The 27,345-nt window shown below is 39.8% G+C and overlaps 2 protein-coding genes across 4 annotated transcripts; both read left to right on the plus strand.

Annotated features, from left to right (window-relative positions):
* Positions 1 to 6: 6 nt before the first annotated feature.
* imp4 (IMP U3 small nucleolar ribonucleoprotein 4) lies at positions 7 to 9,259 on the plus strand. The gene is made up of 9 exons (XM_031734908.2): positions 7 to 143; positions 1,583 to 1,691; positions 1,808 to 1,891; positions 1,980 to 2,089; positions 7,387 to 7,519; positions 8,011 to 8,165; positions 8,256 to 8,350; positions 8,434 to 8,507; positions 8,883 to 9,259. Exons 1-9 carry the CDS (start codon positions 141 to 143, stop codon positions 8,993 to 8,995), a joined length of 876 nt encoding a protein of 291 aa, XP_031590768.1. The 5' UTR covers positions 7 to 140; the 3' UTR covers positions 8,996 to 9,259.
* An 861-nt stretch (positions 9,260 to 10,120) lies between these two features.
* On the plus strand, positions 10,121 to 26,868 carry araf (A-Raf proto-oncogene, serine/threonine kinase). 3 transcript variants are annotated; one of them, XM_031734911.2, is made up of 16 exons: positions 10,121 to 10,196; positions 11,725 to 11,960; positions 14,685 to 14,788; positions 15,577 to 15,679; positions 15,848 to 16,002; positions 18,359 to 18,457; positions 18,566 to 18,716; positions 18,809 to 18,836; positions 18,933 to 19,063; positions 19,181 to 19,383; positions 19,635 to 19,811; positions 19,976 to 20,022; positions 20,451 to 20,569; positions 21,603 to 21,734; positions 22,071 to 22,205; positions 22,759 to 26,868. In XM_031734911.2, exons 2-16 carry the CDS (start codon positions 11,850 to 11,852, stop codon positions 22,897 to 22,899), a joined length of 1,836 nt encoding a protein of 611 aa, XP_031590771.1. In that variant the 5' UTR covers positions 10,121 to 10,196; positions 11,725 to 11,849; the 3' UTR covers positions 22,900 to 26,868. The 3 variants fall into 3 exon arrangements, with proteins under 3 accessions (XP_031590771.1, XP_039476284.1, XP_039476283.1); XM_039620350.1 differs by lacking the exon at positions 10,121 to 10,196 and adding an exon at positions 10,250 to 10,267; XM_039620349.1 differs by lacking the exon at positions 10,121 to 10,196 and adding an exon at positions 10,916 to 10,934.
* The last annotated feature ends 477 nt before the right edge of the window (positions 26,869 to 27,345 follow it).

Here is a 27,345-nt window from a genome sequence, read left to right on the forward strand (position 1 = left end):
GAGTCATTACAGTACAGTACATGTCAGTATCGACGTTTGCCATTGGTCATTCTTTCAGCCAATGGCACAAACTCTTGTAGGTACGTCTCTCTCCGTGTCCATGTGAGTAGCGTGGGTTAGCTACTAGCAATAAACACATCATGGTAAGTTGAAAAATTGTAAGGTTTGTGCGAGCGTTAATTTGTGTTTTAGTGTGATACTAAAAGGAGATGGTAAAGGTCGAAGCTGACACAGAAGCACAGCTCAAGGTGGACGTACCGAGCGTATTTCCCCACCCGAGTGTTAGCACGCATTGACATAGAGCCATAGAGCACAGCAGTAAAGCTCATTAACTGGTAATGTTGAAATACTAGAGTACTGTTTAAACGCTTGTTTTCGTTCCCAACTGCATTTTCTGTATCGTCACAGACTGGTGTATAACTAGGAAAAATAAACCCACGAAGCCTGTCTAATGAGTGAAAAAAATAACTTGCTCGTTGGTCAAGAAGCGTGAGTTTTCTAATCAAAACAAAGATAGCAGCTCTCCAGGAACCTGCTTTGAAAAAAAAGTCTCAGGTCTCAGAAATATGAAATATTGTGCTCACTTTCGTTGTGTCAGAAAGAAATAATTGAGAATTACATGTAATAACCTTTAGTGAATTCTTACAAATGTGTCATTAAAATGTGACTAATGAAGATACAATCTTGATTGCCAGACACAGAACAGTGAGGGGAGAACCCCTGTAGGTTATTAAATGTGAATTAACGGGATTTTTTTGTTTTAACTGAACTTGTATGTCTGGGTGCCTTGAAAATAGAATTTAGATAAAGTTGGTTTTATTTGCAAATGTCAGGGGTTTTGAGAATTGTTTGATCATTTACGTCACAGAGTTTAATGAAATAAATCCAGACTCTTCTGTTCTTCTCAGTTTAAGGAGTCTGTTCATCAATTTCAATTCCAAAAAGAGTGTCTTGGGTTTAACTCCCAACTCCAGGGGGTTATATGAAGTTGCTGCTATTGTTGCGCTACTTTTCATTCCTTTTAATCCGGGTTAATGAGCTGAGTGAACTGTTAGTGGCTTCCTCATTTTAAAATTTATCCAAGTTAGAGTAACTGCTTTTATATCCTTAATGTTATGGGGTGGCTGTGGCTCAGGAAGTAGAGCAGGTCTTCTACAAATCAGAAGGTTGCTGCTTTGATTCCTGGCTACTCCAGTCCAGACAACGTATCCTTGGGCAAGATGCTGAAGCTCGAGTTATGAAGCACTTTGACTGCTCAAGTTAACAAGTGCTATATAAGAACCAGTCCAAAGTGACCTTAATTCAATTTAAATTCTCCTTTTTACTTAAGTAAAATTTTTAACGTAGGGAGATTTAACCGTAGACCTGTTCAGATATGTCCAGTGTTTTTACTTACATGTTTGCCATTATGTATTAAGTTTTTACGATTATAAGTTATTTCTAACATTTCGTCTTGTTTTCTCACTAACTTGTGTGAGATGCGTAGACATGTTCAGATATTGTGGTAACTGTCATTTTGCAAGGTAATGTCATTATGTTAAGGGGCCTGTTTTTGGAGTAATATGGTGTAATGTTTGCGTAGCTGCGTCGAGAGGTGAGACTGAGGCGGGAGTACCTGTACAGGAAGGCACAGGAGGACAGGCTCCGAACAATAGAGGAGAAGAAGCAGAAGCTGAAGGGTGCCCTCGACGGTAGGTTGGGGTGATCCTTAAGATCCTTTTTCCAACTACATTTTGCTTGACCAGAGTTGGCACCAAAATTCTCTGACCACACATGAGTGTGTAAAACATCATTTACTTCTCTGCAGAAAATCGTCTCCTTCCCACTGAGATACGCAAAGAAGCTCTTGAGCTACAGAAACTAGTGGAGTATGACGACGAAGGGGCAGAAGGCAAGTGTTGTGCATTCTTACTAGCATTTTGTCAGTGTTCCTCACTTTTCGTTCACTCATAAATTTTGGTGCTTTCTTGTGTGTGCAGGTGTCAGCTCTCATGTGGATGATGAGTATAAATGGGCTGGAGTAGAAGATCCTAAAGTCATGGTCACTACATCCAGAGACCCAAGCTCCAGACTCAAAATGTTTGCCAAGGTTAGTACATATTTAATGGCATGTGCAGTTATTTCACCCCTGGTTCTTGATGATTTTCATAGATGTTTCTGTATATTACAGATGAAAAATGAAAACACACAAAATAATTTCCAAATATAGAACAACGTCTAAATCCAAGGAGGGTCCAGTATTAAAGAATTTAAATGGAGACCTGTGAATGAAAAAATAAATAGTACAAATAGTGCTAACTTAGAAATATGGCGTTACATGGTGCGTTCTTAGACATTTACATTAAAATGTAAGAAATACTGATATACATTTTATTGACAGGCTTCAAAACTATTTGAAGGATACAACAAATTTTTAATCCAACAATTCTCTAGCCCTTCATTGAGCCTGGTGCTGCCAGAGGTTTCTTCCTGTAAAAAGGAAGTTTTTCCTTCCCACTTTCGCCAAGTGTTTGCTCATAAGGGGTTATTTGATTGTCGTGGATTTCTCTATATTATTGTATGGAGCTGTATTTACTTTACAGTAATATATATAAAAACTGATTGAAATTAAATTGAATATCTGCCCCCTTCTGAAATGATTGTCTGTGTAGGGAGCAGCTACACTCAATCACTATCTCAAAAAGAGAAAACAGACGAAGGGTGCTTCTGTCTGTCGGCTTGATTTGAACATGTGTGTGTGTTTCCATTAGTCTGTTTGTTTGAGTGAAAAGGAGAGACAAGTGAGCCATTTAACACGTGAAAATGGGTGGTAGAACTAGGCCTTAAGGAAAAAAGGTGGATTGTTCAGATTTATAGGTTCTTGTTGACCACAGTATCATATGCAGATATTATAGAAATAACAAAACCATATTGTAATGGCACCTAGATATGATACAGTAAGTAAAAAGTAAAAGATGGCATGAAGCAGCAAGTGTGATATATTAATAAAATTGAAATGACAGTTGCCTCCTGTAAGTGGCTACATTGTGCTAGTTAGACTCATAAGCCCCGTTCCCATTAGCACCTTCTCGGATCGACTCGACTCGGATCGACTCGGATCGACTGGTTTTCCATTACAGTCGGGTAGTACCTGTTATGCATGGCTGTCGTCATAGCAAAGCATCCGAGCGTCCCACAAAGTAATTACTATGTGACATGGACGCTACAGCAAAGGTGGACGTCGAGGCAAGAACATACCTGCTGCTCGGTCTGTGACTTTTCGCTAGTCTCGGGGGACCACAGCGTTGTTTCTTGTAGTTATTTCCCTCATTGCCGGGATTCCAAAATGGTGGTTCTGATTTTCATGAACAAGATACTCTCATGACTCATCAAGTGACGCTATTGACCAGCCAATCGGTGGCATGCAGCCTGACAACATCACATTTTAGTACCTGCTCAGATCGTTTGGAACCCAGGGCAAGTAGATACTAAAAAAGTACCTGCTGCCAGGTACTGTGACTTAAATGGAAAACCCTGAAAACCGTGGCGAACCATGCCAAGTAGGTACTAATGGAAAAGGGGCCATAGTTCTGACAGATTCGGGTAGTTTGTCAGACCCCATAGTGATTTGTATTATGTGCTTTAGGCCATGTCCACACTAATACATTTTCGTTGAAAACGCATCTTTTTCTCTCCGTTTTGGCCTTCCGTCCACAGACGGCGTTTTTGGTCAAGGAAAACTGAGCTTTTGAAAACGCTCTCCAAAGCGGATACATTTGAAAACGCAGTTTTCACGTGGCAAACCGGTGACGCATTTTAGTCATATGATGCAGTCATGTGACCAATTAAACTAAGATAGCGGAGGGCATTATACAGCAGTTGTTTTGTTTGCTCTCAATTTTGACAGCCCTACTAAAGATTATTATCAGTTTGTACATATTTCAGATAGCTTTTCTTCAAATTCTTTAATTCTCACTCGCTTTTGCAACTTTGTACTTTTGTGTTACTCACAGCAATAACTCCACGTCATTCTCAGTCCATTTAAAAAACTCAGTGCTTTTCCTCAACATTTTGCCACAATGTTTCAAAGAGCCGGAAAGTAAATAAATGGCAGACAGAAATGACGCAGGTTGAATCGTCTTACTTTACACACATGCGCAGTACTGGAACGTAAGAGTTTTAGGTTGTTTCAGTGTGCATGAACAACTCTTTGAAAACGAGTGAAAACGATAGTGTGGATGCGGAGCGTTTTTAGACAAAAAACGCCGTTTTCAAATTTATCCGGTGTAGACGTAGCCTACACTAATGTGTTTTTGTTTGAAAACGCATCGTTTTCTCTCCGTTTTCGCCTCCCGTCCACACTGAGATGGCGCTTTCCTCAAGGAAAAACGCAGCGTTTTGAAAACGCTCTCGAAAACGCATACATTTCAAAAGCTATTCTGTTAAACCTGTATGCAAAAAATACACTGCACCCAAAATATTTCAGTTCACCAGTACTGATAAATCTAATAAACTTAAACCTACACCATCCTTCCTATTCTGGTATTTTAAAGAGTACTTAGCAGAAATATTAAGCAACCTAACTAACAGGGTTGGCAACTCCCAGCAAAAAAAATAGGGAACCACCCCCCACCCTCCACCTCGTGATGCTTAATCGATGTAATCAACTTTAATTTAACGCACGTGTTTTAAAAAATGGATAGAAATCAATTATTTTTCAACAATAATTAAATAGATTCAACATCGTTCTTCAACAGAATTGCAGACTGCACAGATGGTACCTTCCCAAAGGAAAAAGTACTATAGCTTACTAGGGTATATATTAGACTTAATAGTTACTATATACAGTAATGGACTTCTATACATTTTACATCAGATTAAAACTTTGGGTGTAAGATTCAGATAATTATTTATTAAAAGCTAGACATTTTAAATGAGAATAAGAAAGAAAAGTATGTCTTTGTGCCCCCCTTTCCCTGTTAATGCCCTACCTGCCCCCCTGGCTAAACTTTGCTAGACCCGCCCCTGCACAGTTACCAGCTGTCAGCTACGTAGAAAAGGATCCTGGTGTAGAAAGTAATATTAACTAGAAAAATTTGCATTTCCTGCGAAAATGCTGTGTGGATGCCTTAACGCTGAAGTTGCCTGCTGAAAAAGCTGAAAAAGTTGAAAACTTGCAAAAAGTTATATGGCGGTGAAGAAACTGAAAATTCTGCTGAAAACAGGTGAAGAAGCAGAAGTTTTTTTGCTGAAAAGTGGTGAAAAGGAAAAAATTCTACTGAAAGGGGTAAAGACAGAGAAATTGTTGCTGAAAAGTGGTGAAAATTTTTTTTTTTGCCATGAGCAGGATTCGAACCTGGCCCTCCTAGTCTCAAGGCGGCTACTCATCTCACTGAGCCAAAGTCACTCTCAATGAGTCAAACTCATTCTCACAAAGAAGAGGTGGAGAGACGGACAATTCTGCTGAAATGAGCAGAAGCTGCTGAGAATTGTGCTGATAAGAGGAGAAAAGGCTGAAAATTTTGCAGAAAAGAGGTGAATCAGCAGAATTTCTGCTGAAAAGAGGTAAAGAAGCAGAAAGTTGCGCTGAATAGAGATGAATCAGCAGAATTTCTGCTCAAAAGAGTTTTTTCTGAAAACAGCTGAGATTTGTGCTAATAAGAGGTAAAAAGGCTGAAAATTTTGCAGAAGAGGTGAATAAGCAGAATTTGGGCTGAAAATTCTGCTGAAAAGAGTTCAATCAGCAGAATTTCTGCTCAAAAGAGTTCTGCAGAACTCTTTTCAGAATTCTGCTGAAAAGATGTTTTTGCTGAAAATAGCTGAAAAAGCTGGGGTTTGTGCTGAAAAGTGGTGAAAAAACTGAAAATTTTGCTGAAAAGGGGTGAAAAAGTTGAAATTGAGTTAAAAAAGTTTAACTGTTAACTGAAAGAAATGTTGCCATAAGCGGGATTTGAACCCGGGCCTCCCAGTCTGAGAACAGCAGCTCATCTCACTGAGCTAAAACATGGCTCAGCCTGGCAAGCAAAACTTGTGATCACACTGATAATGTGGTCCCACTCAGCAAAATGGGCCAAAAACTGGCATAAAAAGCTTAATATCTCAAAAAGTATAAAAGTTATGAGCACCAAAAGATATAACATGCTTCAGCAGAGGGAGCGGAGCAGTTCAAAGTTTGAATGATGAAAATCGGCTGAAAACTGAGGGAGTAGTTAACCAGCAAAGGTCGGAGCAACTAGAATAATAATAAAGTATAAAGAGAAACAGGAACTCAATAGTGTGGGCATCCACACAAATAAATTCTAACAACAGCTTATCAAGCTTAAATGTGCTGTTGTTGTTAAGCTGCTGGTTTCCTTTTTCTGGTGCAAAGTGGGCCAAAAACAAACAAGGAGTCGCGACAGAAAAGCTGATCAGCTGATCATTGATCAGTTTCATGATTGAAGTAGCAGCAGCAGAGGGAGGGAGAGGGAAGAGGCAGTCGCTCCATATATCGGTTGTTAAGCTTAACGTGGGAATGCTTTACAAACATTCAGAGATGAACTTACACCCTTACTTCTCTCTGGGATAACTTTCTCGGAGATGAAATGCCGGTTTGGTAGCGAGGCTCCAAATGCTCAACCAGACCGCCGACAGGTCTCGCACGCCACAGCCGCTCTATCACGTGACGCATACTGCTCCGACGTGCTAAGGTTATGAGCTGAGTTACGTCATGTCACAAGTTTTGTGAGGTGCTTTCGTGATATTTAATGGATCAGATTACATTTTTTATTTCTCTCCGATATCCGATCCAGTAATTTAGGTCAGTATCGGACCGATACCGATATGTAATATCGGATCGGTCCATCTCTAGTTTGTACATGCTCCAGATAGCTTTTCTTCAAATTCTTTAATTCTCACTCGCTTTTGCGCATGCGCAGGACGGGAACGTAAGCATTTTCATCCGCTTCAATGTGGACGCACAACACTGTGAAAACGACTGAAAACGCTAGTGTGGACGCGGAACGTTTTCAGATGAAAATGCCATTTTCAAATCTATTCGGGCTAGTGTGGACGTAGCCTTAGTGAGTTTGTGATCTGTGCAGATGTGTGACTTTTTACACTTTGTCACTGACATGCACACACCTCTTCTGTGCTGCTTTTCCTAATTTGGCCACATATTGCATGCCTTGCTTTAGTTCTGAGTTTTTCTTGAGGCTTGTGGTCGGTGGTAAACTCTTCTGTCTTCTGAAATGTTTGCTCTCTTTTAGCGACACAAATACACAGTGATGGTGTGTAAGGCACTGCCCTAGCTATTGAGAACAAACTGGGGTTCAGATTTTATATATTTTTTAAAAAGCAATGTAGACCATGAACATTAAAAATTGAGTTGAGAATAATACATGCAGCCCATCTTGTATGTGATTTCAGGAGGTAAAGTTGATGTTCCCTGGGGCCCAGCGAATGAACAGAGGAAATCATGAGATCCCTGCATTGGTACGAGCCTGCAAAGCTAACAGTGTTACTGACCTCGTCATCGTGCATGAGACAAGAGGACAGCCAGGTATACTCACTTTATTCACTTATTCATTTAGCTACAAAGTCCACCCTCATTAACCCCACACTCAGTCATTTTGTTCTACAGGCAGGCCTGAAATATGACAGAAATGTTCAGTTCAGTAGAGCTTTAATGGTTACTCCCACTCAGCTTTCATGGGGTAAAGAGTTAAAGGACTATGTAGTCTTGTGTTCTGTATGCACAACATCCACCAACAGTGCTAAAACTGGTTGGTGGTTTCAGACCACATTGTACAGCTTGTTCATACATCCATTGCACATGTGCATTGCTGTTTTTTTCCTCCTAGCTGCCCTGTAGTCTTCACATTAGGTCAACACTAGAGAAACAAACACTGTTTCTTTACCAATATGAAAACTCTACACTTTTAAATTTCATAATGGAGTGTTTTGGGTTTTTTTTTTTTTAACTCTCAGTATTGACCATAATATTTGTTATTTTGCTTAGTTGTTTTTTTTTTTGTTCTTATATATTTACAGATGGCCTGGTGGTGTGTCATTTGCCATTTGGCCCAACAGCTTATTTCACTCTTTACAACGTGGTAATGAGGCACGATGTTCCCGACATAGGCACCATGTCTGAGGCCTACCCCCACCTCATTTTTCACAACTTCACCTCACGGCTCGGCAAGAGGGTGAGTGAGTGAGTGCTGGACAGCACATGCCTTGGATATTCTTTTTCACCACTTGTTTGTGCGTACAACTAATTAATTCTACTCACGCAGGTATCCAATATCCTCAAGTATCTTTTTCCAGTGCCAAAGGAGGACAGCAGGCGTGTGATCACATTCGCCAACCAAGAAGACTTCATCTCTTTTAGGTGAGCATCAAAAGTGAAAATGTCATATAAACAAAATGCTATTTGGGTTAAAGAGTAAGATGTGATGCATTTATTTTTAACAGACATCACACCTATAAGAAAACAGACCACAAGAACATAGAGCTGACGGAAGTAGGGCCTAGGTTTGAAATGAAATGTAAGTATGGAAAGTTACCGCTGTTCAGAGACTGAATTAACCATTGTTGACGTGGTTATATCTTCTCTGGAAATTCTTTGTTTTTCCATCTGTCACTACTTGATCCATATCAGAAATCTGATATGGAAGATTTCTTTTTGGAAGTTTAAAAATGTATAGTGAAAATATGTAGCTTCAATGCTTAATATAAATCAGTGTGAACATTGTATACTAATGTGCAACACCAGGAAGAAAAAAGATTTATTTGTAAGTGATTGGAAGTAAGAGCATTCAGGGGAAACTCCAGTTGTAGAAAGAATGGATTACTATCCTCTGCTCTGTACAAATTTTCTTTGGGCTCGTTAAATATTAACACCACATCCTCTTTCTATTTAGTGTATATGATCAAACTAGGCACCCTGGAGAACGAGGGCACCGCAGATGTGGAGTGGCGTCACCATGCATATACACACACAGCCAAGAAAAGAAGATTCCTTAGCATTGAATAGGAACTGAGTCATCGTCTGGAATTATAAAATAATATGTGATTTTTGTTAAAGGAGCATAACGAGGGATGACAAGTCCAAGTGTAGTCAACAGCTCTGGATGTCTACAGTGATGAGGAATAGGACAGCTGAGCTCAAGTAGATTGAGCCTTGTTTTTTATGACAACCCTATTTGTAGGGTTATATATACAGTATAAAGCATTGCATTCTATATGGTTATTCTAACTTTTATGCTGTTTTGTAATAAAGAGTTTACTTGATCTGCAATTGAGTGTCTGTCTTTTTTTTTTTTTTTTTTTTTTTAAATATATATATATATATTTTTACACCAATCTGCCTTCTTCTTTCGGGTCTTTGTCTTCTGCTCCTGGCTGACATTCTTTGTCCAACATATCTGCCGTCACTCTGTAAATGTCCAAACCATCTCAGCCTTGCTTCTCTAACTTTGTCTTCCAAGCGCTCAGCCTGAGCTGCCCCTCAGGCTGTACTCCTTTCTAATCCTATCCACTCTGATCATTCCAATGAAAACCTTTGCATCCTCGACCCACCTCCAGCTGGGCCTGCTGTCTGTCTTGCCTCTGCCTTTCCTCAATTCCTCTTTTTGATATCCGAAGTCGTTCTGCAGACTGCTACCTCAACTACATTCTCCCCTGCCACTACAGTCTCCTGTCTCTTTCAGATTAAACCATAAAATGTATTCCACCTGTGTATGCCTTTCTCCACTCTTTTGTCACCTTTTGTGCCTCTCTCTTCTTAAAGTAATGTTTCACCACAGAGATTTTTATCCTTTTTTCAGTACCAATTTGCCAAAATGACACATCCGCAAATACGTGTTAAGTGTCTGAACAGTGCACTAGTATGCATTTATACTTGTGTCAGTAGAACTAGTACAATCTTGTAGCAGTTTTTAAAATTAATTAATTTACTCGTGATCAAAATATAATTACAAAACAGATGAACATTTGTCATTTCCACCGGTTTTAACGCTGAACAATAATCACAGGTGTATATACTGTTGCTGTAGTATACATGTATCGTTACACAGCAGCTCCCACCGTTTGGATTGCAGCTTCTATCCAATGAAAGAACGCGCCTACAAAAGTTGACCAATGAGCATAGAGCATTTATGGAGTTTTTCCGCTTTCCCCTGAAGTTCTTGACAGATTCGCCTCCAGATTGCGAGAATTCAAGATGGCCGTTACAGGTACGAGTTTAACTTTTTATTTATCCCAACTGTTTCAGAACACCGAGACGAAAGGAGATTTTGCTGTTACCGTAAGCACTACATAGCAAAATCTGGACCGTCCTGTGTTGAGCATGTCAAAGAAATTATTCGCTGCATATCTGAAAAGAGACTAAGTAGGCACCAGCCTGACGCCGTGGTAAAACCCCTAAGTTTGCTAACCTTAGCAGGCTGGGACTAGCGTTTATGCTTTTAACTGTAAACTGCGCTAGTGACTGAAGCAGCCACATAATCTCTCCCGTTCCAACTAATGCTAATGCTTAGCTATGCTAGTTTGCTAGCTGGTTGAGCGAAGAGGAATTTCCGAAAACTATGATTCCTTTGCTTTGTAGGAATTATGTTTGCATTATATCGCTTCGCACCTCCTTACTACAAATTACCTTGAAAGACAGTCAGCTAGTTAGCCGGAGACGATTAACTCGCGCCCCAAGAGGAACATGGCTTCCCCAAACTCGAAATGTCATTTTACAAGGCAGTCAAACCATGCTAGGCTACCGGGCTAATATGAGCTAGCGTTAGCATCTTTCGACTGTTAAGCAAATGTGCAACTTTGTTTGTCAGCGGTTTGTTTCAGTGTTAATTCAAAGCTCGCCAGGTCTCAAGTATGAGCTACAACGTTTAGAAAAAGTTAGTTCTTGCTCTTGTAGGCAACTTTGCGAACACCTTAGTTGTTGGTGCCACTGGATTACAAGCTAACCGGTATATGACACAGTGTTGTATCACCACAATTCAAAACTCAGGAAAAAGCTTTCGCGAGGTTTTAGTGTTTGGGTTAATCAAACAACTGTTGTTTTCAACAACACTTTAAATTCAAAGTATGTGATTTTTCCCGAACTTTAAACTTTTTACTAGCGTGTTGTATAGTAGTTGAGACAGAAAATATCACTCCCTCTTACTCATTTAATTGATTTTTATCCAAAAGAAATGGAAAAAGAGGGTGAAGACGAGTGCCAGGGGAGATTCGTGACAGAAAGACTGGAGCAAGATTGAAAGGTGTTTACAAGGTGGTAGTGAGAGTTGCTATAATGTATAGTTTGGAGACGTTAACATTTTCATTAGCAGTGACTATGATGGACAAAATTAGAAATGAGTGCATCCAAGAGACCCCTCAGGTTGAGCGGTTTGAAAACAAAGTTGGCCAAGGCTGAGATGATTTGGACATGTGCAGAGGAGTGATGGTGAACACAGGATGTTGAAGATGGAGCTTCTAGGCAAGGAGAAAAAAGAGGAAGGTTTGGGGATGTTGTGAAGGAGAGGGATACAGAGGGTTCGTGTGATAGACGAGGATGCTAGGGAATGAGGTTTATTGGAGGCAGATTTTCTGCTATGCGACCCCTAAAGAGAGCTGTCAAAAATTTATTTATAGTATTCTTTTAACATTAATTACCAATTAATGATATTAATGTTTATATAAGTATTTAAAATCTGCGCATTATCAATTTTATCATACCTATGTGCACTTTTTCATATTCTGTTTGTGTTTATGTAGGTTCTAGGTAAAGGGCAAACTCCTCTGGACCCCACTGTGCATGAAGCTCTCCTGAGGCTTTGGTGTCCAAGTACTGTGTCTTCCTTCCCCCCCTGCCCTCCCCCAATTCCCTCCTGCCTCTCACCATGTCCTCCACCTCCTCCTCCTACTCCTCCTCAGGGGAGACCAGTCCAGAGGATCCACCCCGAGGTGGAGGAACCATCCGAGTCTACCTCCCCAACAAACAGAGGACAGTGGTGAGATGCTTTGCTCCATGTCTGTCTTGACCAATGACATTTTTTTATATTAAACATTGTAACTATAAACAGTGCCTTGTTTGATAGAAAACAATTGACATTTAACACTTCTGTAGGAGAGAGGAAAAAATCTTCCATCACTGTTGGCTGTAACTGTAATTGCACCAAGTTTGAAATCTTTCAGAATGTGCTAATGAGTAAGCTAGTGGACATTTGGTATCAGGTTTCTCAGATGGTGCCTGCCACCATCGTCATTTAATTTGACTTGTAATTCCTGTTAGATTTCAAGTTTTCATACACTGAAGCGTAGCTGTTGCATAGTCCTGTCACAATGTCAGTGTTAAATTTAGTGAATAGGGGCAGCAGTGTAGAGGACACTGTATTCATGGCATTATCCAACATTCTCTGTAAAATGGGATTCATGTAGGAGCACTCTCCTTTTAAATCCTCAGTGTTTACAGGTGAGTTTTACTAGCTGTACAGATCTTTCCAAAGCAGATCAAACTGAGCTTTTTCCTTCTCTGCTGGACCTTTTTTGTAAAAAGAATGAGCACACGTGCTAAATCTGTGTAGTATTAGCAGACATTATAAGGGAGAGACATGACACTCAGTCCCGAATAGAAATGTAAGGAAGAACTGAGTAACTGTGAAGAGGTTGGTTATTGAGCCCCTGCCTCCAAACCAGCCACAAAATGAGAGAACCTATTGGCCAATTGTGATGTGCTAACATGAGCACACAGCTGACGTTTGACAGTTCCACATGTGTGGTGGCAAGGGTATGTCACTACATATTATTGTAGCAGACAAGTAGGAAGGTGCTTTCTTACTTTTTGAGATAATATGAAGTGCTGTGTTGTTATTTTTTTAAAATGTAAATAAATGGACTTATTCTTATATAGCGCTTTTCTACTCTCACGGAGTACTCAAAGCGCTCTATAATTAGTTTTTCTTCATTGGGATAACCAAAGGTGTTGATTGTGTTGGCTCTGTCGACCAAGCAATTAATGCCATGATGATGTGTAAATTGAAGTTGTATTTATTTTTTTTTAAATGACGTTTGGTTGGTGATTCAGTACATGTTTTTTATCTTCAGGTGACTATTGAAATAAAAGGTTTTATGGAGAGGTTCATTTAGATGGGGTCTTCAGCCTAAGTTAGCGCCCAGATGTGTAAGGGGTAGTCGGGGATAGGGCTGCCACAAATGATTATTTTGATAGTCGACTTGTCACCGATTATTTTTGCGATTATTCGACTAATCAGATCATGCATCCATTGGACGTAAAACGTACAGCTTATTTCACCAGCATGCATCTGCTCTTATATAACTATCATTAGCTTACAGCTTTAAGTGTTTAAGGTATGTGCTAACTAAAAATAAAGACAAGATGATAGTTTATTAAATTTTAATGACATTTGTAGATTGTTTCGGTGGAGTTTAATAAACTCAGCCGTTTGCTCCTTGCTATCTAAAAGATAACGGGACACCGGAGTATATTCTCGAGCATCTCACACTTCTGATAATCAGTTGTCTGCTTGACGTTTATTCAGCTGTGTAAAAACTATAACTTTAATCTCAGCCAAACCGATTTACTCAGGAACAAATAAAATACTAAAAAAAGCCAAACAATATTATTTTTAAGTTATCTAAGTGACTTATATATCATGTTTAACCTGAGTAGCGAAAGATGGCGGTGGGTTTGAAAACGATTTGACGGGAGTCCGGTGTTTTCACCGGCTCTAGTGAGCCTTCAACCCCGGCTAGCTATCGAGCTGGTGGGTAACAGATGTCTCCGAAAACGTCGGAGCGCTTTTGAAAACATGTGGTGTCTTGATAAACTGAGCAGATATTTGAGGTTTACACAGCTACATTCTCGCCTGAAAATATGTTAAACGTTTATTTTGTGACCCAGAAAGAATAATAAGAGTGATATTAAAACTAACTAGCTGCCGCCATTGTTGAAAACTGAGCAGGGCCGCGCTATGAATTCTGGGACACAGCTTCTTCTTCTTCGGGGTTTAACGGCAGCTGGCATCCTTGTACATCCAGTGCTGCCATCTTCTGTTTCAGTCCGTCATTACACTCTTAAATCCTACTACTTATTCCTGCGTCTTTGGGATCTTACGAAGCTTCAAACGACGTGTCGACTATTAAATTAGTCGTCGACGATTTTAATAGTCGACGTAATCGTGACTAGTCGACTAATCGTGGCAGCCCTAGTCGGGGATGTAGTTCAGTTAGTTTCATTTTGAAAAATGTTAGTTCTGCGCAATCCACTCGCTATTACTCTAAACTTTTAGGTATGTGGTACAGAAAGAACGGTTGATTTGCTCATGGTGTCTCCTCCCATCTGCAGCTCTTCAGACAAGAGGAGACATGATGTCCCTTTTTGTCTTGCTTGTTTGTTCTCCTTTGTGCACCTCTAACTAGTGAAGGGGAGGTGAGAGAGATGGCGACAGACACTGAGGAATTTATTTCCCACTTAAAGCATGACGAATAAGCAGGAAAGCAAAGAAGCGTATTCAGCCACATTTACATCTAGCTTTCCACAATCCTAAACACATAATGGGAACATACATCATCTAATGTAATGTTTGTTTCTTGTATTGTCAAAATTGATGCTGTTTGTTACTGCCATTTTGCCCAAGTATGCCTCTTGTGTTACCTGTGTGATCAGCGAATGTCATGTCAAAGTTACACTTATTCAAATATGACTTTGTTTTCAGGTGAATGTCCGCCAAGGACAGACTGTGCATGAGATTCTAGATAAAGCGCTCAAAGTGAGAGGCCTGAGCCAAGAGTGCTGTGCTGTATTTCGCCTTCTAGGAGGGTAAGATTGCACTGCTGTTTGTGCCGCGTCCTCTCACATCATTTGGGGAAAATGACTTTGCATTCCTTTTTGGCCACATGAAACTCTAAGAGGCAACAGTGAACAGCTGTCACGAGACTACATGTTAGACAAACACATGTATATAACACAGGCTGAAGATGTAATGTGAAGTTTATTCAAAGGCTGAAACGGTAGAAAAGTCAATATGCATTGATAAGCAACTAATATACACTTATTTAGTCATTGTGTAATTTTTTTCCTTTTTTTTTTTTTTGTTACCATAATGCATTTGAAGGGTTTCCTGTGTAACGATTGGTAACGTTCCTATGCTTCATTAATTATTAAAACAGTCTTAACAAAGGGAAAGAACCACTGACCTACTCTTCAAACCTTAGCTACTTTAGTAGAATCTCAGAATAAAAGTTGGAAATGACCATGAACTTTAAAGAGAAAAATGAAAAGTAAAATTTTTACCCAAGCTGTCTGAACATTCAACAGCTTAGAGGCGTAATTTGTAATTTACCAGTTTTGATCTTCAACATAGTTATAAACTGTTTTCTTGCACCATAAACAGTTGTTGACATTTCTGAGGAACTCATTGATATACAAATTAGGTGTATTGGCCGATTAGGATAATGAAGACCTCTCCATTTTTATTTTTGTTATCCTAGCCATTTTAAACCTTGAAGTGGTTTGAATATTGATGATATGTACAAAGAATGTTGTTTTTGTTTGTTTGTTTGTTTTTGTTTAAAACGCTTCTAAATGTTCCTTTTTTGCCCCTCCAGTCGAAAGAGACTGACAGACTGGGACACAGACATAACTCCTCTAGTTGGAGAGGAGCTTTTAGTTGAGGTCCTGGATGATATTCCCCTGACCATGCACAACTTTGTAAGTAGCTCACATACCTGCATATAAAATGTTCATAGCTTATGTGAAATGCCTTTTGTTCATACGTTGTTGGCCTGTGATACTATAATTGAATTGCTGCTGTTTTTAGCCTTGATGCTCTTAAATGTTATTACTGCAAAGTAAATTTCATGAACTCTATCTGTATAGGTACGCAAAACTTTCTTCAAGCTGGCTTACTGTGATTTTTGCCACAAGTTCCTTTTCAATGGCTTCAGATGTCAGACATGTGGTTACAAGTTTCACCAACACTGCAGTAGCAAGGTCCCCACCGTGTGTGTGGACATGGATACTATAAGAGAGCGGTGAGTTGGAGTTGTGTTTATCTTTGGCTGTACCAGATGCTTTTCTGGTAACATTTCACCAAGAGAAGGTGGCTAGTTGCAAAATAAGTCCTATTTTGAAGGAGGGACACAATTATATGGATTCAGACGATATCATCCAGACTTGGCAACGTGATGTCAACATACAGGCCATACAGTTTGTGGTAGCTGCCATGTTGCCCTGTAATTTTGATTACAGTGGCTGATAGGGCTGCACGATTAATCGTTAAAAAATCGTGATCTCGATTCATACTTATGTGCGATCTCATTTCCAAATGACAACGATTTAAAAAAAATAAATAAATAAATTTTTAAAAAAAGACGACGACGATTGTACCGCATTTTGATCCGGGACGTAATCTGCATGAAAACAAGCGCTCCCTCTTCCTGCTCAACAAATGACAAGGGCGGAGCCTTATACCACATGATACAGAAGCTGTGCCGTGATGCTCAAATTGGCAGGGAAAAAACAACGGAGAACACGTCAGGGATGACAAGAAAGTGACAGGAGAAAATTCATCCCGGTCAACCACCCAAACATCAATAACGGGAACCTTATACAGCGCCTATACTCGTCGAACTCCCGCAGGCACAAAGAAATTATGGAGGCTATTACTTATCACCTGACCAAAGATATGTCAACACTGTGCAAAACGAGGGATTTAGGAAAATGATCAACACCCTAGACAAACGCTACACAGTGCCGTCCTGCAACTATTTTTCTATTGTTGCACTACCTGCTCTATACACGCAGTGTCGAGCAACGGTGGAGACGGAATTACAAGCAGTACAACATTTTGCGGCAACCACAAAATGTGAGGCATTTATTGTTTTTATGTTTATTGTTTTTATGTTCAGTTTCAACTGTTACGAAGTTGATGTGCAGTTAATAAGTGCAATAAATATTTATATTGGAAAAGAAAATTGTGAGAGAATCGTGATCTCAATTCTAAGCAAAAAAATCGTGATTCTCATTTTATGCAAAATCGTGCAGCCCTAGTGGCTGAGATGAACATTGTATTCTGGCTAATCATGTTTTATGTAGAGACATGCATAGTAATAGCTACTCAATTACTACTACTATTATTACTACTCAAATAGTAGCCTTTTCATTTAAAGATCACAAAAGGCTCTTTTAAATGCTCTTTCCTCATTTCCACCTCATCCTCTTCACCTCAAGCCTCATCTCCTGAACTGAAGTCAAGCACACAAAACCATGCAAAAACATGCTTCTTTATTCCCAATATTATTGCAATTACTTATTGTTATTAGACTCTAGACAGCTGACCGCTAGCTAAACAGCTGGTTATAAGAGTATGCCAGCTAACATTATACTCGAGTGTCCTAAAAATCACACCTTCCTTCTGATAAACAGTTTGAGTGCATTCTCCTTTTGTATAGGAGTTTGTCCACTAAATGTTTAAGTTCAACAATGTTGGATCCACTTCAAAGAGAGTTTCTCTAATGCTAACAGCAGTGTTTACAAAAGAAAAGTTGAGGATATGTCTGTGAAGGTTCTCAGTCATCCTGGTCATTGTAGTCTAAGGAGCTCTGAACTGAAGAAGCTTCTCTGATCAGAGGTGAAACGTCTTCCAAGAAACTCAAAGAAGTCCAGACGTTTTTTTTTTTTTTTTTTTTCCCAAGCTCCTTAGTTCAGGATATCCTCAACAACTCACTCATCATCTCATATCAGCCCCTTTCACTCTCTTAGCTGACTAACACATTTGTCCTAGAACAGCCAACGTAGCTAGGATTATGAACTTGAATTGGGAGGGTTAAAAAAACAAACAGAATTTAGTTGACTGCAGTCTGCCATCTATTAAAATCTAGTAATTTTTATGCACTGTAATTTTCCTTCTGGACTCTTAAGAGTCTTTTACTTTAGTCTTTGTGAATAACTTTATTGGGACATAGTCATAATATTCTAGAGGACATTCTTAGAATTTTCCCAGAATTTTATAACTAGAAACTCTTCTTACTACTAGGAAGCTTTGCGAATGTGAGCCTGAGGGCGGTAACATCAGTTGCTCCTCCTCCTCATTGTTTGCACTGAAATTAGTTCTGTTTCCCTGAAATGATGATGATGAAAAACAATTAAAACACCTGAAGTTCCTAAAATTCAGAACAGTTTCAGGGAAAGATGGATTTATACGGACCATCTTTTTGTGATGTGCAGAGATGATCAGATTCAGGCTAGACATTAAAAAACGGTGCAAATATGCACTTAGTACTTAATTATTTAGTACTAAATAACAGAAATGTTGCACATAATAGGAGCCTTAATAGTATAAAACTTCTGTGATAATGTTTAATTGTTTTCTTACAATCTTGTGTCCAGTTCTGATCCCAGTCCTTGCCCAGATGGATACCCACAGATAATATTGCCAGAAAATTCCCCCACGCAGAGCAACCCAGCCTTAACCCCAGAGCCTTCTGGGTAAGCTCCGTTATAAACAAATACCATTCTATCAAAATTGCAGCATTGCTTTATTTTGTGAAAAATTATATTTTAATCAAAATTTTGAACTTCTTTCTTTTTGCTCAGAATGGGCCACCTGTCCCCGTCCCCGTCCTCAACCTTTCACTTCCCCATGTCAGGCGGAGATGGTCAGTCTCTACAGAGGCATCGCTCCACATCTACTCCCAATGTTCATATGGTCAGCACATTGGACCCTGCTTCTGCCATGATTATAGAGGTCAGTGTTGGCTGCTTGTTTGCTTTTGCTTGAAGGATTGTCACCTCCACTGTGTATTCATCAAAATAACTTTGTTGCATCTCTCCTCTTAGGAAGCACTGAAGTTCAACAACACAATAGGTATGCTTTCCATTCCCCACCCCCCCTCTTCTGTTTTACAATACATTTGTTATTCTATGCATGACACTTATTTTGTGCTGTCTCTTGTTGCTGCAGGTCCTGAACCCTCACCTAAGCCCTCCACCAGCCCGCCCTCTTCTTTTGGCTCTCCAGGGAAGAAACCACCAAAGTCCCCTTCGGAACCCAGGGAGCGCAAGCCCTCGTCCTCTGATGACAAAAAGAAAGTGGTAGGGTGTCTTTAACATTGTTCACAGGCCACTGGTCACTTTAGATAAGGGCAACCTTTGAATGCATTGAACTGCTATCTCTTTTTAACAAATTTGACAGTCAATCTGTTGTTTCAGCACCGAGGAGGCAACAGAGATTCAAGTTACTACTGGGAGGTTCACTCTCGAGAAGTCAACATCCAGAAGAGAATAGGTTCTGGCTCCTTTGGAACTGTCTTCAAGGGAAAGTGGCATGGAGATGTGGCAATCAAGATCCTCAAAGTCAAAGAGCCAACGCCTGAGCAGTTACAAGCCTTTAAAAATGAAATGCAGGTGTTGCGGTGAGCAGTGGTTTACATGACTTTAACTTGGTATTATTTGCACAAATCTTTCCACAACTGCTGCTGCTGGTGGAGTTATTAGTAATGGTAATGATATTAGTATTATTAACACTGCAGAAACTGGTTTTATTAACACCAGTTCACATTGTCATAGCACTTTAATTTAACTCTTAACAATGTGGTGACTGTAACTTTTTGACTGTGGATGAGGTAATGGAATTTGTAAGTTTCACCATTTCTGTTCTCTGCAGGAAGACCCGCCACGTCAACATCCTGCTGTTCATGGGCTTCATGACTAAGCCCAACTTTGCCATCATCACACAATGGTGTGAAGGCAGCAGCCTGTACCGCCATCTGCATGTCTTAGAGAGCAAGTTTGACACTGTGCGTCGCATTGATGTGGCCAGACAGACAGCACAGGGCATGGAGTAAGACTTGCTGCAATATTCCAATTCACTATCATCACTTAGTCAGACCAAGTAGCAGACATCAAGTCTTTTTGTAGTGCAAGAAGTTCATTCTGTATACAAATGTTTGGCACTCATGAATTTAATTTACGAGTTTTCAAATTGTTTTTTGTTTTTTCTTCCAGTTATCTTCATGCAAAGAACATAATTCATCGAGATCTAAAATCAAACAGTATCCTTCTCTTGTGCATGGTGTACATAAGTGCAGTCATTGTGTGTTTCTGAGTTTAGATAGCTGTACCTTTTTAACCAGTAATCACACGTGCTAATTTGAGCCTCATGCTCTGCAGTTATTAAAGGTTTAACAACATACAAAAAGCATTTCCTTTTAATAGACAGTGATATACAGAGCAGCCAAACCATTAAAACTGTGATGTGTCAGTACTCTTAACACAAGAAGGGAAACAAACTAAGTTATTAAATTTGAGTTTGTCGAGTCATTCCACACTGTCAGCTGGACAGTTCTTTGTTTACTTTGGGTAGTTTCCTCTGTCAGTCTCATTTCTTATAACTTCTTTCTTGTGAAATGTTTATACAGTAACTGATACTATGAAAACGTCCAGCAGCTGTCTGTTGTATTTTTCTGAGATTTGCTGCCAGATATTTTTCTCCATGAGGGCTGGACTGTTAAAATCGGTGACTTTGGCTTGGCTACAGTAAAGGCTCGATGGACTGGCTCTCAGCAGGTAGAACAACCCAGCGGATCCATTCTCTGGATGGTAAGGATACTTAACGTGTTTATTGTAGAGCTCAGTCTATATGACATTTTTAAGGCCAGTAGGGGGAGCAGTTTTTTTCAGATGAGTTCTTGGGCTAAATTGCTAGTTTCAAGTCCTGTTGAATATGAAATGATCAGTTTGTAAGTTCAGCATGCAGAATCTCTTGTTTTCCCAGTCGGATCCACCTGTTCTCGTGACATTGATTTTAAAAATCCAACATGGCAGCCGCTAGAACATTTAACTTGACTCTTGATTACATGAACTGTGGCTGTCTTCTTTCACCTTCAGTCTAACATTACCCTTACTCAAATTGTTTTCCACGAGGGAGGTTTTTTCCTCCTAGCTAGTTACTAAAGACCAATAGCTCTTTCTGAAATCTAATGTGTTTAAGTCCCCACTGATACGTCGCTATGCCGACAGACATAACAAATTGCAGTGTCGGGCATTAGTGTTATTACACCTCGGTTCTAGCTTGGCAACAGTGTTGATCCTGCCCGTGGCCACAGTTGGCTAATTATCCAGCTTCCCACAGCGCTCATTGGGCAGGTTCCTTTTTCTGTCGGGGCTGTTGTCATGTCACAGTGCCACATGTCAGTCAAGTTGGTGGAGTTGACTGAAATCATGCACCAAAGGGATGTCAGGTTCTGACTGTGCAGGGTGCCACACACCACAAAAAACAGTTTTGGTAAAGAAATAGTCGATTACTGTTGATACCATAAATAATATCAAGTCACATCTGTATCATTAACTGTAAAGCAGAGTAATAGAAATATGATGGTTTTTCATTGTATATTGGAACCCTGGAAGTTTTCCATGCACCTGTTTAAACACAGTAAAGGTGACGTGCACATTATTTGATAGACTCTATATCCATACGTGCAGTTTTTATGTACAAAGGTTTGTAGTGTATTTGCTTCTATTATGGTTAAGCCACAACATCTTTACAAAAAGCTAAATTGGTGTAATCGGTAGTGTTTAAGTACCTCTTTGTTGTCAGTTTTTAATTCATTTTTTTCCTCTCTCCTCTCATTAGGCTCCTGAGGTGATCCGCATGCAGGACACAAACCCATACACGTTCCAGTCAGACGTATATGGCTACGGAGTAGTTCTGTTTGAGCTGATGTCAGGAACCCTGCCTTACTCCAATATCAACAACAGAGACCAGGTTCCATTACCCAGTTTATTCTTGTTTATGTTAACACACAACACTGAGTCAGTCTAAAATATCTGATGGAGTTTTTCTGAAGATTTTGTCAATTACTATTAACATCAAAAATATAGCCATAGAGTAAGTCACAGTTCCAATAAACTAACAAATATTAGTAGAGATCAGTAGATAAACTGGTAAATGTAACTCTGCATTAAATAATTCATCTGGAACACATGAAGCAAATTTTGTGTGAATTGACTTATGGGCCAGTTTCTTAAGCTGTCTTCAGAACTTTGATGTAATACTTTTGTTTTGTAGCTCACCTTGTTCGGCCCTCTTTTTCTTTGTCAGATAATCTTCATGGTTGGACGCGGTTACCTGTCTCCAGACCTCAGTAAGCTGTATAGTACCTCACCCAAAGCAATGAAGAGGCTGATCGTCGACTGCCTGAAGTTTAAACGTGATGAAAGGCCCCTTTTTCCACAGGTCAGTGTTGTATGGTTTGTTTATCACTGTAATAAAAATACTCTGCAATGTTAAAATGTCCTGTGACTCGACGTTGTAAGGGCTTTCTTTAAATTTAACTTAAAACTTTTACTTTATCCAAAACCTTTGGCAACAACTAGGTTCTGTCAGAAAGATGATCATTTATTGTAGGGATCAAACCACCAACCTTCCGATTAGTAGGTGACTTACTGTACTGCCTGAGCCACAGCCACTTCTCTGTATCAAAGGAATTGTTTTTTGAAGAACTTAGGAGCACATAAAGACCTGGAGAATTTTTTGGTGTAAATCAAGATACAGCAGGACTGTAGGCCACCAGTGAGGAATCTTGCACAGGATGCTTTAATGAAAGTTCTGGAAAAGCAAATCGGAGTGTTCAATACAAATAATTTGCAAGACATGGACGTGTCATTGTAATTGCCTGTAAATTCATACTAGCCTTTAAATCAGGTGACTGCCAAACCATATACAATGTAGTTGCATGAGGGTGGCAAAACTATAGTCTGTAATTTTCCTAATTTCTGTCCTTCCTCAGATTCTGGTGTCCATTGAGCAGGTGCAAGATTTGCTGCCGAAAATCGAGCGGAGTCGCTCCGAGCCGTCGCTCCATCGAGCTGTCCATGCTGAGGACCTGAACCCCCTCCTGTTCCACACCACCAGGCTCATGCCCCTCTAAGCTCTCCACAGCACCCAGCAGAGAGGCCGCCATCCTGTCAAGGACCACAGCATTCCAGTGCCTCAAAGAGGCCACAGCTGGCTGCTCTCCACCATTGTGGAGTTGCAGCTCTCAGCAGCAAAACTCAGTAACAGACTGTAGAAGTAACCTTAGTCTGACAGTGATTTTTTTTTTTTTTTTTTTTTTTTCTCCTTTCCTTCAACAAATGACACGCACATGCCCATCAAGTGAAAGAAAGACCTTCTGTTTGTAGACGTATGTGTAAAATGTCTGATCTTGCCAGCTGAGAAAGTCAATCGACATCTCGACTTGTATTTGGCTCTTAGACCTGCTTTGGGGCTTCAGTTGTTCTAAAGAAACTCACATGGTTGCACATACAGTGCAAAAGAGTCTAATTCAGATTTTTGAGGAGGGCTGTCATCATAGCCAAAAGCTTAAATCAGCCATAGAGCTGGAGCTGCTGGTTTCAAGTCACATGATCCGCTTACATACTCCTTGCTCAGCAGGCATGTGCCCCTTTCACTGTAACACAGCATAAATGGAATGGAGACCTGAGATGTAACGCCATTGATTTGAAAGCGACTCTTTTTGAATACATGCCTGTCTTGATATGTTTTGTAAAAGGTTAGACGTTTGCTCCCAGTGTGGACTTTAAACATTTAGTAGTCTTGCAAATATCTATACAACAAGACCTGGCGACTTAGAACACTGAACTATGCAAATAAGTTTAGGGGGAAAAAAATGTATACCAGTTGTTCATTTAGCCTGTAATAGTCTTTTGCTGTACATGAAGCAAAGCAGTGAAAGGCCTGGAGGTAAATATTTTCTTTCACTAACATAAAACATAAATGTATCTTGTCAGGTAGATATTCTTCAAATAGGAACTTTGAAATTCACTAAATTCATCTGAAGATCAAGTTTCCATTGATGCTGTTTGTGGTGGGGGGATGGAAAGTCAGTGAGAAGAGCCTGGCAGAACTGGCGGCAAGTCCAAATTTAAACATTACAAATTACAGTTTGAGGGTTTAAAAGTTATCCCATTCCTTAAATCCTGTGTTTAGTCTTAAGAATGTGCTGTTTTAAACAAACTCTTAGTAAAAGCAGTTGCCCACCCCTCCACCTTTTTCAAGTCCTGAAACATCACCTAACTTGTGTCACTTACCAGGCAACACTGTGATACTTTTAATGTTCCAAGTCCACTGAACACGGGGACTAAATGGTTAGGAATCAGTACTTCAGTGGATGTTGTTCATTTCTAAACCAAAATGTTTTCCGAAGTGAAACGTCAGTCAGGTCATCAGAGGACATTGTTAGAAATGTACAGATGTAGTTTCAAGGGCTCAGCAGATGGCTCATTTCAATTCCAGGTGTAAACAGAGGTTTCCATGCTGAGGCACGCACCTTACAGCTCGCTCACTGCAGGAACAGCAGAGTGCCATCAGCCTCTGCACCACAGGTCTGCCCATCCACAGGTCTCTGCACGATGGGCTTAAGTGGTTTGTTGTATTGCTGCTACATATTGTGAGTGTTTTGTACACCTTAAAGATTGAACTGCTTGTACACAGCTTCAGCAGTGTTGGCTAGTTTTTCCACACTCCAGAGGTCCATTCTCCAATGCTGCAGTCCCTCGTGCATAGTTCACTCACACATGTCCGTATGTTCTTAAAATATTTCTATAGCTGCTGGGCATGCCTTCAGACTGTGAGAACCTTGGTTGATTAGTTGCTCTAATTTAGGCTTCAAGAGGTTTTCACAAAAGTGAGACCACATCTAAAGGCAAATGTGCAAACTCTGCTGTGATGGCCACAAGTCTACTCTGGAGAAATATCTGAATTATTAAAAAGTAATGATGTTACACTTGTTCTTTGCAGGTTCAAATAATGATTGATTCTTAGGGGCAAAGCGGGGAGCGTTCAGAGAACAGAACAAATGTCAGGGTTGTTTTGTTCGCTCATCCATCCGTTTGTATGTTACTCACCGTGAGATTGCTTTCAGCTTGTATCCAGTTGATTTTTCTTTGGTGGCATGCTCACAATTAAAGGCCTGCATTTTTATTTTCCTGAGATTTAATCAGTTGAGGATTTACTCGCCTCAGACACTGAGGTGGCTCAGGAGTCCTGCTTCATGTCTTTCAAAGAAATACGGATGTGCAGAGGGTTCAGCTGGGCTGGTTTAAAAACTAGTAGCCTTAGCTATTGATTAGTGATAGTGTGTGGACGTGTTTGTTGTTTGTGTGGCTTGTTTTGGGGATTTGTGTGGATACTTTTTTTTTTTTTTTTTTTTTTTTAAATTCTATTTTTTTATTTTTTGGGCCCTCTTTCAGCCTCTCATTGTAATACTGGTGGGAAATATTGTCTTAAAGGCTTTACTTAAAGCTTATCAACCACAACAATTTCATTGCCATCAACAAAAAGCAGGACACTGAAGATCAGCCACTGCTCTTCTTCAGTGTAATCCTTTGTAAATTTGTAGTACTGACAGAAAGAGCTGAAAGAAATGGAAGCGATAGTCATCATATCTACAGAACCTTTAGTTTCTCCTTCAGGTGGACTGTTAGCATCTTCGGGCTAGTGCTTGCAGGTTGACCTGACAATGCAGTCACTCCATTTTACTATGGATCAAATCTGCTTTAAGGGCACAGACGCAATTCTCTCATTGGTGACTTTGATCACCTGGTATTGTCTGTCTGGTTTGTATTCAGAAGTGGAAATTTGATCTGTCTGGTCTGTCCTAACAGTGGCATATTCTTAGGCATCGACTCTCTTGCTGCTCGTGTCACGCTCAAGTGTGAAAGCAGTAGGTGTGAGGTGATGTTTCAGGCTTGAAATAATAATGAACTGATAATTTGACATTCTCATGTTAATCTAGGGGCTGGGTACCCTGACTGATGCTCATTCCAGTTATGTGGTGGCTGTGGTGTTTTGTGGTGGGCTGTTTTGTTTTCTTATTTATTGATATCTTTGCAGATGTTAATCTGCAAGTACAGCACTCTGAGGTGGATCAGATGTTTACTGGGAATGTTTCTCTTTGAAATGTTCGTCAGCGCCAGGCGTTCTCTTGCTTTCTTTTTCTCTCAAACATTCTCAACTCGAATGTATTTTTCGGCGCGGTACTGTTGGCTCCTCGGTTCACTCGGACTCTACTGTCAAATGCAGGGGCATTTCTAGCAACTTTGCTTTCACACATCCTGTGCGCGACTTGGGTATCAACATATTATTATTATTATTATTATTATATTTTTTTTTTTTTTTTTTTCTTCTTCTTCTTCTTCTTCTTCTAAGCAACATGTTGTCCATAGGGTTTCACTACAATAGCAACACTTAGGAACTGTAACTAACGGCGTGGAGGGCGGTGTTTAAAACTTGATCCTGTCCAGTGATATTTAAGTGTAACTTGGGTATTTGAATGGCCTGAAGCTGCTGAATGAAATCTTTGTTTTTCTTCTTTTTTTTTTTTTTTTTTTTTTTCTAAATGAGCTGCTTTTTATAAACTTTCAGAAAAAGCAAGAACTTTTTTTTTTTTTTTTTTTTTTTTTTTTTTTTTTTTTTTTGGGTAAGATCAGGAGTGCTTTAGTATAATGTCAGCAGACCAGGTTTCTGTACATCTGTAAAAAGTAAACTTGTAGAGTGGGTTTGGAGAGCTTATTGAATCATTTTGGCTCAGTTTTACATTGAGGTGGTGCCTCCCAAATGTCTTCATCTGGAGGATGAGGGAACAGGTGCCACATCTCTGTTCAAGTGGACCTGAACAGCTTCATGAAACATGAGATTCTCATCTGGAGACTCACAGGGGCACCATAGTGGGGGGGAGAGGGGCACTACGACTGTTTCACAGAGGATGAGAGCTGTGTCAGAGTAGTTTCTTTTGTTTTGTCTTTTCATATCTGTAGGTGAGTTGGAGTACTTGTCTATAGTTTCTGAGGTGTCAGGGGTGTTAATTTGCAATAAATGGTATTTTCTGCTGTGTACAGTCTGTTTCTTTTTTGTTTTCTTGTTACTGTTTTTGTGTGATTTCAAAGAGAACAATTATTTTAACATGTAAATCAATTTTTTTTTTTTTTCGTGTGTGTGTGTGTGTGTGTGTGTGTGTGTGTGTGTGTGTGTGTGTGTGTGTGTGTGTGTGTTGATTTTTGTCAGTAATGATGCAGGATTTATTCTTTAAATAAATTCATCTGTAACTTGTTTTTAGCTTTCAGTACAATCAGGCTCCATTAGTGGAATCATGTGTTTGTCTGTTTTGGGACACATCTCGTTTCGTCAGCTTACCAAGTGAAACATTTAACTGGTTTTTAAACGACGACCTCTCGACCCGCTTAAGCTTAAAACTAAATCTTGTTCAGGGGAACTCGCTGAACAGGGTCAAAAGAGGAAGTGGTTATTTTTAAGGCTCCACCACAGATCAGTAAACAGCAAGCTAGAAACAGGAAGTCATCTGACAGCAAGATTG

This window comes from Oreochromis aureus, linkage group 12, assembly GCF_013358895.1.
Source record: "Oreochromis aureus strain Israel breed Guangdong linkage group 12, ZZ_aureus, whole genome shotgun sequence".
In the NCBI taxonomy this organism is placed as follows: domain Eukaryota; kingdom Metazoa; phylum Chordata; class Actinopteri; order Cichliformes; family Cichlidae; genus Oreochromis; species Oreochromis aureus.

Excerpts from the sequence above, each read along its gene's own strand:
- imp4 (XM_031734908.2), top strand. Across the intron at positions 7,520-8,010 it reads TGAGACAAGAGGACAGCCAG|ATGGCCTGGTGGTGTGTCAT; the intron begins GTATACTCACTT and ends ATATATTTACAG. Across the intron at positions 8,351-8,433 it reads GAAGACTTCATCTCTTTTAG|ACATCACACCTATAAGAAAA; the intron begins GTGAGCATCAAA and ends TATTTTTAACAG.
- araf (XM_031734911.2), top strand. The coding sequence starts at position 11,850 with ATGTCCTCCACCTCCTCCTCCTACTCCTCCTCAGGGGAGACCAGTCCA. Across the intron at positions 20,023-20,450 it reads TCGAGATCTAAAATCAAACA|ATATTTTTCTCCATGAGGGC; the intron begins GTATCCTTCTCT and ends ATTTGCTGCCAG. Across the intron at positions 21,735-22,070 it reads ATATCAACAACAGAGACCAG|ATAATCTTCATGGTTGGACG; the intron begins GTTCCATTACCC and ends TTTCTTTGTCAG.